This window comes from Anas acuta, chromosome 1 (assembly GCF_963932015.1).
Source record: "Anas acuta chromosome 1, bAnaAcu1.1, whole genome shotgun sequence".
Taxonomy (NCBI): domain Eukaryota; kingdom Metazoa; phylum Chordata; class Aves; order Anseriformes; family Anatidae; genus Anas; species Anas acuta.
In genome coordinates, this window is record NC_088979.1 from 110418816 (window position 1) to 110434620 (window position 15805).

General features: G+C 35.2%; 1 protein-coding gene across 5 annotated transcripts in view; it reads right to left on the reverse strand.

Annotated features, from left to right (window-relative positions):
- Nucleotides 1-15805, reverse strand: part of EPHA6 (EPH receptor A6) — a 521188-nt gene that overhangs the window by 476530 nt on the left and 28853 nt on the right. For all 5 annotated transcript variants that reach the window (XM_068692642.1, XM_068692557.1, XM_068692578.1 and 2 more), the window contains exon 2: nucleotides 7833-7897. In XM_068692642.1, coding sequence (XP_068548743.1) covers nucleotides 7833-7897 — 65 coding nt within the window. The remainder of the gene's footprint in view (nucleotides 1-7832; nucleotides 7898-15805) is intronic.

Sequence of the window (15805 nt, forward strand, 5' to 3'; positions counted from 1 at the left end):
AGCTAAGAAGTATGACATTTTATAATACAGTTACTTAGTATTTTATTATTTTTATTTTTATTTCTCTAATGAGACTATCCAAAGTTAAATTGCTGGGTAAACATTTAGAACACAAAATCATACGGGTTGTTATAAATACTTTGGTCAGGAAAACTCATTCAAAGATGATGTATATTTACACGCCTAGGAGCGGGAATACCACTTATACCTAATGAATAGATTACTATGTGTTATAAAACAGCAATTCTGGTAGACAACTGTGAGTCATGGCGAAGATCAACCAAACATGAGCTCCTAATATTATTACTATATAGAGAAAGCCTAGTGGGAACTCTTTGATGTTTAAACAGGAGAATAGTAAAGAAAAGTGGCATGACAATTTGCAACTGTAGAAAATAATGAAATTGACTGTAAAATACTGCATACTTGTGTCCGTACTTTTGAAAAAAAAAGAGTTGCATGCTGATTTGAATTTTGGAGAACAGGAGGAGGAGCAATGAAGGACTTTGTCTACTTAGATACAATATTAAGCTAAGAAGGAAGAATGAAACAGTAGGAAACTTTTTTTTTTTTTTTCTTAACAATGGTTTAATTAATTAATGGAATAAATGACCAATGAAAGCTTCTTGATGTCTTTTAAAATATATATACTGTGAAATTCTTGTTACAGGGTTAACACAATGACAATGCTTGAAATCTTCCCGCCTCTGATATAAGGGTGAACTGATACATTGTTCTTTCTGGTCATAAGGAATTTAAATATCTATTGTGTTCTTACACAAGACAGTATTAAAAGTGAAGACTAAAAGTACTGATGACATTATAATTCACACTGCTACATGAACTTTTCACATCAAAGTTGTCCTTAAAATCAATATTGATGTGGCCAGGTGGATATGTAAATACATGTATATCTGTTTACAAATACAGATAACTCATCTGGTTTCTATTTCATAGACAAATCCAAGCAACTGCCAACTATAGTTAGGAGACTTTGCATTTCTTTCATCCTATAATCTGTACCATTTATTTGTTATGTTTTAGTACCATGTAGTTCTCTTCTGCTGGTAGATAACAAGATAACATGAAATGCAGAACTAAATTGTAGGCACTGGGTATCACCGTATCTACAAAGCACTCCCTATCTTTTTCTTACGATGCCACACTGGTGCCTGAGCATGTTTAATGCACTAACCTCACTTACTGTTTGTTATAAACAGGTTAGTCTTATATTTGAGATACTTGCTCGGGTTTCACTTTATAATACTTTCTTAGCACTCCAACATTTCTTATTTTCCCACATTATATCCCCTTATACTATATTCTCTTGAGCCTCAAGCTGAATCTGTTATTTGTATTATCACTTCCCACAGCAGTCTTTTATTTTGCAGCTTTCCTTTAAGTCATCTTCTTTTAGCTTTTAAGTTAACTTGACTTCCTACACAGTTTTCTACTCTTTATGCATACAAAGACTTCATATGGGAGAGTGTTACTTTTTCTGCCAGTTGCTTTGCTCATTGATAATTTTAATAAGGGAAAGGGCCTAAGCTTCCATCTCTTTCTTTATAAGTATTTTTATGTGATTTCAAAGGATATCCAGAATATTCTAAAAAATAATTAGTCCAGCTAAGAAAATAGATGATAGTTAAAAATCCTGAGTAAGAATCAGAATACTCCGTAGGTATACTGGCCCAATCACAATAAAAGCTAACTGTTAAAAAATAAAGAAGAGTGGATGCAGCTACACTGAAAGAAGTGGTTTGCAGGTTAGTAGTGGAAAACTTCTGTATCAGCTCTGATTACAAACAAAATTAAAAAAAAAAAAAAAGGAGTAGTAAACGAGTAGTGGTATGACAAAAACTAGTAAGATGTTCAAGAGCATGTTACCATAAACCCTAGCAATGTCTTCTAATTACTTAAGAAGGAGCTAAAAGTGAATTGTAGACAGATACATATAAATTAAAACAATTATTTTAACAGAGGGTAAAATAATCAGTCTGGTAGAAGGAAAAAAAAAATGGTACTTTGATGAGTTCAGTCTCAACAAATCCGGAACAGACAAAAAAAAAAAAAAAAAAAGCACCTGCATATTAGTGACAGTTATTCAAAATCTTAAATGATCACCCAAAGAAAGAAGATATTTAAAATAGACTTACTTCCGTGGATAAATCAATTTTAAAAAATTACAAGGAAGTTGTTCAGATAACTACAGGAACTGGGATTAAAATAGTTTCATCACTTACACAGCTGTCAAATAATGTAGGAAACTTCTAGTAGGCTTTTTACTGCTGAGGCTTTACGTTTTCCCTGCAATGATAAGTCAAGGTAGCTTCTGCAAGCCCCTTCCACATGTAAATAATTTCTCATAGCCTTGTGTTATGTGTCACCTTGCCCTTCTTTTGTACTACATTTAAAATATTTTTGGAGTTTATGAAGTGCCTACACGGAAGTGTAAAGTTTTATTGATGTTAGAAGCAAAGAAATTCTTCATTATTAATTTTCTTCTTCCAATAAGAACATTTTGTTCCAAATTACCACTTGCAAAGTAGATGTAACTCTTTCAAAATAAAGAGTTCTTAGATTTAAAAAGAAATATTTATGGTAGAAGTTTATCAGCAATAGGCAGGCCCTTATGGCAGTGCTCTCCAATCCATACCAATCCATAACTCACAAGCGTATTTTATTCACAAAATTCTGTTACATTGCTTAATGCAGTGGAAAACTAAAATTAGATAAATAAATTTAAGTGAGAAAAGAAAAACAAGCAAACAGACCAAACCTAGAGTCGTCCAAGGCATATTAGCTTATTAGCATTACTGCTAACGGATAAGTGAAGGTTGAGAATCACTGCATATCAGTTAGGCTTTCAAATTTTTTCCTTTTCTTCCTAAATTTCAAAATGGTATTAATTGCTGAATTAATCCCGTAAGAAAAAGAGGGGAAGAGGGGGAGGCTAAAAAACAAACAAACAAAAAAAAACCAACAAGACCTTCTAAGGATCACAGCACCACAGACAGTAGTGAAAAAAATCTAACAAATACAATTCAGTTCAGTGAATTGACTCTAGCTGTAACCACGGATAATGGTTCATACGTTCTCAACCAGCCTGCCCACTTGCTCTCACTCAAAACCTCTTTTAAAACCTATGAGGGGATTCCTTCCAGGTTTTTGTACAAATTCCAGCAAAACTTCTGCATTTTCAAGGTTACAGAGTAACAGATGAGTAAAGTTCTATCTTCATTCTGAAGCATAGAACAATGAATGGAGTAAGTATCAGATGGTTTAGTATTAAAGCAGAATTTTTATACAGCCTGTCACTGAGAGGCTAAATTGGAACTCAATCAACAAAAGCTGATTCTATTGACCTCAAGGATATTAATGTTTTACAATCCATTTTTGTAGCTCTAAGCACTTAATTTATTACCCAATCAAAATACAAGGAAAAAAATCTGACAAGCAAATAAAGAAAATAGGTTTGTAAGAGAAAGTACTGTATTCTAGAACTTGAGAAAGGTTGTACAAACAACTGGGAAGAAAATGAAATAGTAAAATCACATATTGTATTACCAAAGAACAGATAATGCAGTTGAGCATGACTCATCGTTGCAGCTAAATGATGGCACTGCATACAAATGCCACATAAAAAAAAAACCACTGTGTTGTATCTTCGCTTGCTTGGGTAGGTGCCTCTGGAGGTTACCAAAACTGCTGAAAGCTTACAACCTTTTTTTGCATTATGAATATGCTATAAATAGAAAAACTGGGAGGTGAAGGTTAAGGTTCCACAAATTTCAGAAGAACACCTACTTCTAAATTTTTCTTCTACTTCACCCTAGCCTGTTAGTTTAAAATCGCTGAGGCATACTCAATATTACATAAATCCCAAACATTAATATTTCAGTTGCTATTTAATTTAATGGAAACATTCTTTGAGACTGAGTAAGCCCATAAATTAATGACTTCTGTTAATGTCAGTCTCAAGAACACTGTCATCCCATTCTTCTACTGCTGAAAATGTTCTAAAGTTAGAGTAGCTTTGTAACTATATGTCAAGGACATTTTTGTTGCACACCTAAACACCACACTTACTCTTACTTTTTGAAAAAATAGTTGATTAGAGTAGCATGTACAATTTACACAGTATCTGAACAAAAGTCTCTATCAAAAGTGCAAACAAACCAAAACCAGTCTCTCTTCAAGAAAAGAATAAGGATAGGATAGGATAGGATAGGATAGGATAGGATAGGATAGGATAGGATAGGATAGGATAGGATAGGATAGGATAGGATATTGTTCAATTGCAAGGGACCTTCAGAGATCATCTAGTCCTACTGTCTGACCTCTTCAGGCATAACCAAATTTAAAGCATATTGTTGAGGGCATTACCCAAATATCTCTTGAACATTGACAGGAATGGGGCATCAACCACCTGTCTAGGAAGCCTGTTCCAGTGTTTGCCCACTCTCACAGTAAAGAATTTTTTCCTTATACCTACTCTGAACCCTCCTGGTGTAGCTTTGTGCCACTCCCATGCATCCTGTCATCAGTGACCAGGGAGCAGAGACTGGTGCCTCACTCTATGCTTCTCCTTCTCAGGATGTTGTAGAGAGCAATGAGGCTGCCTCTGAGCGTTCCCTTATCTACATTAGACAACCCAGTTGTCCTCAGCCTTTCCTCATGGGACATGCCTTCCAGCTCTTTCGCCAGTGCCATTGTGCTCCTCTGGATGATTGAAGGGTCTTTAACATCCTTTTTATATCATGGGGCCCAGAACCACATGCAATGTTCAAAGTCGGGCTGCACCAAGGCTAAATATAGTGAGCGAATCACCTCTTTTGACCAGCTGGCTGTGCTGTATTCAATGCATCCTAAAATGTGGTTTGCTCTCTTGGCTGCCAGGTCATCATCTGGTATCATGTGAACCTGTTTATCTCACAGCTGGACAATTTGTCTAGAAGGATACCATGGGGGACAGTATCAAAGACCTTACTGAAATCCAGAAGGATTACGTCCACTGCCTTCCCTTCATCCACCAACTGGGTGACCTGGTCACCTTAAATTTTACCTTAATTTTTCAAAAGAATCAGGTAACAACTAAGACAAATGCTGGCTTTTTGTTTCTTAGCCTACATACAAAATTGACATGAAGAAGCATATAAATGTAATATTCTGTTAATCACCTAAAACGTTTGTAAACTCAATAATCTTCTCACCTTTGCATAAGGTACAGGATCCCACAATAATTTAAATAGGAATAGTTTAGAAGTATATTCCACTTTAGTTTTTAATTTTAGTATATTTAATATTTTATAAGCAATGTTGCGTATTTTAATAGTTGTATGCAATTCTTCAGTATGATCAACTACCCAAACCAACAAGTACATTTGCTATATTTTAATGAAGTTTGTCAGAATGAGACTAACCCAGAAAAATTGGCAAACATTGATTTTAACCAGTACTTCTGCATAACTCTGTGAGAAAAGTCTCATTGCAAAGAATTCATTTGTCTCCACTATTTATTTTGCTTTGCTGTTTGTTCTTTCTTTCTGCAGCGGTCCAGCATTGCCACTACCTCTGAGTGCTCACAACAAACTTTACAGGACCAGCATGCTGACCTAAGATATTTTCCTCTGTGAATCTGAGAGAAATGGAGGACCTCATTTGTCAGCATATCCAGTCATCTGCTTCTGTATGTGACCAGTGGCTTACAGTCTCTTTCCCAAAGTGCTCATGCTTCTTCCCCAAATCACGTATTCCTCTCATCTGCACAACTCCCCAAAATCTGTTGCAAAGCTTCTTCACTGAAGTGCTCATGAACCTTATATAATTTACAGCTTACATTAATTAATGCATGGTTTAGACACTTTTTTTTTTTGAAGTTCACAGTTACTACCTCTCCATACTGCATTTATCCAGTTCTTACCTTACCATTTTCACCAGATTTTTCTCTTAAATGCCCCAGTAAGCCTTACTCTGTATTTTTTCATCATTCTATAGACTACTTTTCTCCCACACATTTACTCTAGCTACTTTTTATTTATTATTATTTTTTTTTTAAACTGAATTTTACTTATTGGGAAATTCTCTAATAATTGAATCCCAACTACTGCCTCAAAGGTAAGCTTCTCTTATTCTAGTATGTGCTGCCTGTTCTTAACATGCAGCAAAGGCAATTTCCCTGAAAGCCTCGACATGGTGCAAAAGTAAAGTTAAGGATAGGAATGACCAATCAGAAGAGATATTTTGTAATAGTTATGCTTTAAATCAACTTTTATTGCCTTTTTATGCTTCTATATTGTGGTTATTGTCACAGGAGTAACTGAAACTTTTAAGAATTTACTGAAAAAAATGAAATTATATCCTGTCTTCTTTCCAAATGCCAGCCTCCTTGTCCAATCCAGTAGGAATTTTTTATTGACATTTTTTATTTTTTTTCTAGAGCAAATAATGCAAAAATACTGTGAGGAATTTAATATATAACAATATTTGCTTTGTCTAGGAGTTCTGAAGGAAAAAAAAACTTTCAGAATTATAACGTAGACTGCATGAGACTGCATACAAAATGAAAAATACGGAAGTATTTATAACAGACTGAAATGTGTCTAGGAATACAATGTACTGAAAAACTCTGAAAAAGAAATCACCATAAAGTTGTGAGTAGGCTGAGATTAAGAAACATAACATTGCTTGAAATCCCTGAAGGCAAAGACACAGAAGGTATTTTATAAAAATGGGTTATTAAGGTGCTGAGGACAGACAATTTCTACTTCCTTCTGCAATGGATCACAATAAATAAAATAATTAAAAATGAAACAAGATTTCTCACTTCGAAAAACAGAACTTTCTGAGCCCATTTCAGAGCATCAAGAAATTATGTCATACACAAGAATTAAGAGAGAATGCCTGCTAATATAAAAACACATGACACGTGATCTAGAGCTGTACATATAGTGACATAAGTAGCTGATGGGATAGGTGTTAAATGCTCTAATACATTGTATCTTAATTAAAAACTCAAACTTCAAATGCCTCTGATGTTCTGTTAAGTGCACCAAGTGGGTGGAAGGAGGACACAGACTCTGCATAGCCTCTGGCAAAGCACTGATGGCTGTACTTCAAAAAGCAAAAATGCACCTCTTCCCCACCCTCATCTAGCCATACCACCTCCAAATATACCAGGTACTTGCAACTCTCTGAGGTCTTGAACACAATGTTAAGTGCCTGACAATCTGTACTAGCAGCACAGTGAAACTGTAAAATGTTAAACTGGAATAGTGAACTTTGACCTAGAACAGTAAGTGGAGGGAAAAAGAAAAAAAACATATAAATTTATTTATTTATTTAAATATTTTCTCTACAGGTTTTTACTGGTTTAATGGTATTAACATATTTGTAATGTTCTCCTGATTTAGCAAACCTGATACCATTTTACCAGATGCTAAAGTCCATATTAATCCTCACTTCAATCATGTTACAAAATCAAAACTTGTTTTTCCTTTTAATTCACAAAAACGCATTCATAAATGCATCCTTCAAAATAAGAACTTTTAATATGTAATTTTATGATATGTAACAGTTAGAATTAGATTTTTAAATGGGATAGATTCCTAAGCAGAAAAGCCAGAGAAGGGCATAGTAATGTGTATTCATGTCATTCTTGCATCTGTTCTTCCTGTTATTACAACACAGGCTGCTCCAGCCCTGAGAATAACTAAAATCTTTCCTGTGAGTCCATACTACAAGAATATTCACTCAGTTATAACAGTCATTCACTTTAGTACTGTTGGAACGCCAAATTCAAGACAATAAAGCCAAAATAGCGAGTGACTTACCCCATTTAAAGGAAATGTTTTCCATCCTAGTTCTCCGAGGGCAGCTGTAGTATCAAGCAACACAACTGAAAGTGGAAAAAGAAATGATATGTTTGTGGTGTTGTTTTGATTAGACATATACAAGTATAAAGTATAGCAAAGTATAAACCAATATGAACTGGACATATCAGCCAGGTACATCTGCTTAAAGCTATTAAAGCTTTAATATTAAAGCTTTAATGAAAACATTGGAGTATGAATATTCCAATACAATAAAAACATTTAAGCTTTTGAGGTTTACATTTCATTATCATGTGTCTCAGAAAATTTCACTCATACAAAAACTAAATCTTTTGCTGAAAGCATTGCCAAATCACAACACATTACTGATGCCTCATCATTCAATGGTGCCTGAATACGCAAGCATGATTTTGCAATCCTTTGCCTGGAAATCTAGAAAGCCTTCATGTGGAGTTGGGTATTAAAGCCAAGAAAATAAGGAAAAACATCTTCAAAAGAAAGACATTTGAAAAAAAAAACACCATAAACTTTCAAGAAATAAATGCAAGTTATACAATGCACAAGTTGTATAATACAGAACAGAAAGACGAAAAACATTGGAGTGGGTATTTTAGCTGGAGTATCACAATGCTGAAAGTTGTTATAATTATTTTGCAGATCTTCTGCCTTTTTTTTTTTTTAATATATGACAGAATGAGCATGATTGTATATTACAAAATACTTCTGCACTATTCTAATATGTTAAATTACATTATCATCATATCTCTATTCCTGTCAGTAACAATGCAAAAATTATGCAGAACACAGCTCATAGCAATAAAGAAGCTGGCTGTAAACTAAATACGTAGTACATGAGACATCATACCTACGTGTACTACTGCCCTCTAATGGAATTGTTTAATCTGACCCTCTAATCTAATTTAAAAAATGTAAATTATGATTTAACATAAAATTAAGTATAGTATAGTGCAGCTGATTTTAATTGTCAAGTTACTATGTTTTGAAGGCTCAGTTCCTCCTTACAGCCCACAAATACCCATTCTCCTTCTGATAGCTAAATGATGGAGAAAAATTAAGCTATTAGTCTGGAACATGATACCACTTCACATACATTTTGGGGTTTTATGCTGTTGCACATTATCTTCCACCTTTTATCTGCACATTGATTATTTAGACAATAAACTCTACAGCTATCTATAATGTTTCTATAAAGCATTTACATCATTATGAGTAGATGTCAGGTCATGATTTTTTGCCGTATGGAATAGATACATCAGCATGCAAACTGTTGGGACTTGCCAGCTTCTTAGATGAAACTTGGCCTAACACCTTCATCTCTCGTATTAGTAGCAGTTAGAGTTCTATATTTGGCTGTATGTTGACTTTTAACTTCATATTGAAGTAGCCTTATCAGCAAATTTACAGTCAGGTAAAAAGCTCAACATTAACCAACTAAATTTTTAATGATTTATCTGAAGAAATAAATGACATTTTAAAAAGGATACTCCACAAAGGGGAGGGTTCTACTCCCTGCTTCTTCAATGTTTCACCAGTTTATGAAGTTTTGTGAATAACTCAAAGACAAATTCAACCTTTTAATTTACACACCCTTTTATTTCCAAAATATTGAATCCCAGTCCCCACTAAGACCACTGCTTCTACCGATTACTTACAAAGCTGTGATTTATAGTTGTCGTAGTATTTGCTGTTTACATCAGGCTACCAAACTCTTGTTCCAGAGTCAGAATAGCATCTTCAAATTTGGTTACTGAAGCATCAGCTTCCTCTATCACCCTCCAAGCAACAATGTACTGGGGATCTGTCACCTCCAAAAAACTTAAGCCAGTGGTTTTTGACATCTCCTTTTCATAGCCAAGACCAAGTACTCAGCTGGTTTCTGAGAATATTTCAGTTCATATTAGGAGTTTGTTTTCTTTCCTCCATGTCTTCCTCCCTATCTCTCAAGCAAACCCAGACAGCATGGGCAATTTATAAATATATTTGCTTCTCAACTGAGATTCTATTTTGCTATTTATCAAGTAATATCATGATGAAATTTTAATTCTTTCATACATAATTAAATAAATTAAAAAAAAAACACAGGAAGTTACTGCAAAACCTATGGACCTGCAGGCAGAAATTGACTCTTGTAAGCAGTGTCAGGGTATAATATGCTGTTTTGCTTTCATGATTTTTGTGGTATCACGGCAGTGATTTAATAAATATCGAGGTATTCGAAACTAATACTTCGAAGGAACAAGGACCAAAATACAGGAAGGAAAAGTAATTCATTTCTTCAGTGGAGGTTGAATTAATTAATTCCTTGCCTGAATTAATCCAGTACTACCTGAAAGCTCAAAGCTATATATTAAAAAAAATAAAAAGTGGTGTGAATTCATCACTGAAAGTACACTAAATTTAAATGTACATGAACCATGTTCTAATATTTCATGTATATATTTACAAAATGATCCCCATCAAATAACTGACTTTGCTAAATACAATTTTTGATATATTTTTACCTACTAAGCATCTTTTATGGTCACGTATGCTCACCTATAGCCACCATATCAGCTAGAACCTCAAACTGGAGAATTCAAACAACCAACCAGCAAATAACCAGAACTAGAACAGCAACACTTTCAAAGTCAGAAATGAAGATCATTAAAATTAAGGCTGCCATTGCAACAGGATTCCTATCAAAAGACATAAAAGAATTACCAGTCAAAAATGTGCAAATGATGACAGATCAAGCAAACAGTACATTTATGACAAAGAAATACAAAGCCCTGTAAAGCAGTGAAATCAACAGGAGCTGCAATACAAATGAGGACACAGATAAAGTAATAAAATCCTCACACACTTCAGTGATTTGGAGATATCTACACGATAGACTTCAGTGTGGGACAGATACCCGAGCTAGCTTTAAATGAGGTAATTAAGAAACAGTCTATCCCCAGCAGCACAGACCTGATGGCAGACAAATTTGCACTGCCAAGAAGCTTCCAACTCACAGCTCCTTGGCAGAAAATTCACTCTGCCAAAAAAAATCCAGACTAAGAGGAATGCTTGCATGTATACGTCCGACTCACATACAGGAATGAGCATCTCTTTGCTGGCTGTAGAATATTTGTAGCTTCTAAGGAACTGGAAATACACATGCACAGAGGCTGAAAAGAGACGGTAGACACTACACACAATGTTTAAAATAAGAACATTCTCCAAAAAGTTAATGGAACCAGGAAGCTATATTTACTGACCCTTGTCCCCATGCCTACTTGGTTATGCTTCTTTCTCTGTCTTAAGATGTCCCATTCCTCTTAAACGAGACTTCATGCAAAGAGGTCATTATGGACAAGCCATTAGCTGCCAGCATAAGAAAAGCGGATGCCTGGAACTACTAAAATTAATATTTATGAAAAAAACACCTATAAATAAATTGGTTGCAACTAAGCAATGTTATTGACATTTCTGACACTAACCTTCATCTGTAGGAGGCAGATCTTTGAGGTGATGCAGACTGTAAAACTTGCAGAGTGAACAAGAACAAAGAACATAGTTCTGCCATTAGTCATGCATGTCCCAATTCAGAATGAACTGAAGAACCTTTAAAAATCTTTTTCAATAAAAACAACTTAGATTTAGCACTTGCATTTCTTTCCTTAAGTAACTAAGCCAGGAATGCTGTCACTTGGACAACAATAATGTCCTGACTTAACATCCAACTATAAACCTATTGTTTTAGTTAACTGCATAGTTCATACATAGAATTTAGGTGTTCAGCTTTGTTTTCCAGTATATTCCTTAACAGATATTACACCATTATAACTCATCATGCCATAATGAATTTTTTTTTGATGTGTCTTTCATTGCTATTATTAGACTTTACAATTGAAATTAATCTTTTTAGAAGTTTTGCCCAGTCCTGAGGGAACTGCTTTATTTAAAATTATGATGATCAGAGCTCTGAGGACTGGCAGCGTGGAATTTTAATACTGATTCCAAAATACTGCTCTGAAGATGAACTCCACAATCTTGTCTGTACAACAAAGGAAAAAGCCTTCCGAACATTCACGTCACCCACTTCTTTTCTCGTTTCTTCACACAGCTGCAGACAGTCTGACCTAAGAGTTTTAAAAGCATTAAGGATTTCAGCCAAATTACTTCATGGACTCATAGTCTGACATCAGAATAGGCTATCAGATCACCTAGACTGACCTTCCACTCATTATAGACTAATATATTTCACCATTACCTCTATATTGGGCTTGATAGCATACTTTAAAAAAAAAAAAAAAAACTTTTTTTTTTTTTTTTTTTCCCTGTCTAGGTATGTTGTAACAACTTGCTTGCCCTGGCAGCACGCTTGCCTTAGCTGTCTGCTGGCTGGGTTGGCCAGCAAGCCAATGCCAGGTTCACGGATGTAGGATCTCTCTGCTGTGCAGGGTAAAAGATGCACAAATAGCAGATGGAAAGTTTCACTGTCTTCCAGTAGGGCAGTTATGACTGATGATATCCTGAGTCACACAAAACTGGCACTATTTTTTTGCTCTGAGAACTTACTTATCTTATCTGTAATCAGTTCACATTTAGAAGATGAACACCCTGAGCTTCTCAAGTCTCTCACTTCCAGCCCCCAAGACAGTTGTTACAACTCTCTTCTGAAGTGACTGCACTCTTTCAATTTTGATGGCCTTTTTCATTTTTTGAAACAAGGATCACCTAAAGTATTCTGAAGTCATTCCTTCTAACAATACTCATTAAGATAAAGAACCTTCCCAATTTTCATATCCTGTTTGTATATCCCAAGTCACATCAGCCCATTTTTTACGGCAGCACAGCTCTCATAGGCAGCTACTAATCTATCAAGATCACTGTCCTTTGCTGAATCGCTCCTTTTCACCATTATTTTTCAATTCAGGTTGCATTTTTCTTCTTGAGCATACAAAGATCCATTTGTTTATATTAAAACACATTTTACTTTTAAGGGCTGACCTTTACTAAGTGATACAGGCTGGTTTCTGTCTGCACATCCTCTTTATTTACTTAGCACTCTGTTACTCTTTTGTCAGCTGCTGACTTTATTCCCATGTTACTAACGAACGATGTTGACCAGTCAGAATTTTGAATGCTGCATAAAGAACATCTCCAGTTCTGCAATTTACCAGTCACTGAAAAATACTTCACGGTTTCTTAGACCCCCATTTGCTAAATCCACTTTCTACTTTCAGAAGCTTTCTACTGTCAGAATGCTCCGTGGTATTTTGTCATCCTTTACAAAATCTAAACATATTACCTCTGTGGTTTGTCTGCTTGAGGGAGAAGGAAAGAAGAGATAAGCAATATGCAAGTTATCTTTGGCAATTAACATGTAATCAACTGGGAAAAAAAAAAAATGATTTAATGGTTTGGTTTTTGACCAGGCCTGTTTTCTATAAAACAAATGAACTGACATCATTCTATATATATCAGCTAAGTCCTTTTCCAGCATTTCCATTATTTTGCATGCCACAGCTATCTGGTTTAGGCAAGATTAAGGAGCTGCAGTAATAAAGGACTGGGAGCCCCTGTCTAGATAGCAATTCTGCAGAAAAGGTATAGGGGGGTCATAGCAAATCGCATAGCAAACAAAGTATTAGCAATGTTGTGTGACTGAGATAAATAAACAGGATTAGAGCCAGTAAAAAACATAAAGCTATCCTTCCCCTCTCTTCAACATTTGTAAGCCTTTTGTAAGGGAGTTCTGTGTCTGGTTTTCAGTGCCTTCCTTCAAGAAACACAAGGATCACTTGCCAAGAAAACACTGGAGAGCAACAGGAACAACGAGATCTCTAGAAAGGCTGTGCTCTGGAAAGTCCTGACTACTCTGGAGTCGTGCACCTTGGAGGTTAAATTAGAGGGGCTATCCAGTCACAGACCTCAAGTGTATCGAAGGCAGTTTAAAGCCAAACAGAATGATCTGTTCTCTTTATTAATGGTTAATAAGGAAGAAGAGTTTTATGTTAGACTACAGGAAAATCCTTACTTCCCCTACAGTTGTAGAGAAGAGGGATAGTTGAGACTAATTGGGAAGTTGGGGAATCTCCACGACAGGAGGTTTTTAACACACATTAAACACTGGTTTCTACATAAACTGACGTTGCCTTGGGGCAGAGGGAGCTAAATGACTTCTCAAATCCTCTCCAGCACTGATTTTTATAAAAATCTAGTTTCCTGGTTAATGGTGCTTCCCTTTTCTGTTCAAACTAGTACTCTAACACCTACGCTCTTCCAGCACTCTTAAATTCCCTGTGTCCCCAAACTCATTAAAGTTACCATCAGTAGCCCAGAGATCTCCTTGGCCAATTCTTCCAGGACTCTTGGAAGAGAACTTTCTGTGTCAGCTGGGGAGCACTCCTTATTTTTCATGTTGTGTGAATAAATTACTAATTTCTAAATTTCTCTATTCTGAGCACCTTATTTTCTTCACCTTTTCCAAAAAATAGTTCAATACTATTTACACAATAACTCTATTCATAATGCAGTAAGGAAATTCTCCTTATCCTGAGTATTCTGAGACATGGGCTTTTATCTAACACACTCAGTTTAATTTTCAATTTTCTACACTTAATACTTTCTAATGGGTATTAACTTCCATGTGTGTAGTCTTTTTCTATTAATTACTACACGTGTTTTTATTTCTAATTTATGCTTTCATGTTACCTCTAAAGCAGACTGAGCTGTTTTAATGTATCAATGATTTTGCAGTCAAGAATTTTAAAAAGTAATTTCCAGACTTTGACCTTTTTCCTTTTCATACTTGCACACACACACACAATTAGAATTCTACTCTAATGAATGAAAATAAGTCAGAATAATTTTTCATGAATAAATACCAACATCTCATTAATGGCAAACTCACCTCCCCAGCCCAGTAAGTTACTAGACTGGGTGCAATATTTTTTAGGGTAGACAACTGTTCTTTGACTTGGTGGCATTTTACTCCTAGTTACATGAGGTCTCCAGTAATCATCTTCAAAAACTAATTCCCTCACAGCACCGTTTTTCTTTCCATTTATTCCATACAGATGTTTAAGGAATAACTTACCCTGTTTTCTATATTGATTCAGTTATCTGTTTCAATGTCACTGTTCCCTACTATTGCCTGGATACATGTAATTTCAAATCCTGTGGCTCTGTGCTGTTTGCTAACAAACAGCATTTCTTTTGCATAAAACACTGCTACCCACCTTTTTCATTCAACCTTCTTTCCTAGAAAACCTTATTACCTATTTTCCAGCAGGATCATATTTAATGAAATTAAAATTTATTCTCTTTTTTATTTTATGCTTTCCTACACTTTCTTAGTGCTCCTGCTACTCCAGAGCCAAAATAATTATCTTCTCCGTGCCTTTATGTGCAAACACGCACATACTTCTGAGACTAGAAGGCTGCTCCATCTCTTGCCAGAATATAAGCCAACATTTTTCATACCAAAAGCTTTATCCTTTTTCACATTGCTTTTCTTTCATTCTGACTTCCTTTTTCCTTTGTTGTACTATTGTTGTATGCATTGCCAACCATTGCAGACCACTCAGTTACATCAGAATAACTTCATTGGATTAAGTACTAAATAGAAAAAGCAAGATGAAGCTCTGATTTAGTATTCAGTCTCTTCCTGTGCTTTTTTGGTGGAAAATGGTGTTGAATTTGGATTATGGATTGCAGATTTTTATATAACTGTGCCATATAAATAAGAAAGATAAATAAACTAAAATCTTTACTTCATTCTTGCTACCTAAAATCAGAAGATACCACACTGAGAGATGTAATTTATGTAATTTTTTAAAATGAAAGAGTGTCTTGTACCTACTGAGAGAACTGATGGAGGCAGAGGCAATTGATTCCCGCTGTATCTTCAGTACCATTATTCCATATACTGTCAACCCCCTGAAGCTAGGGAAAGGGAAGCAGCAACTAACCTTGGAATGACA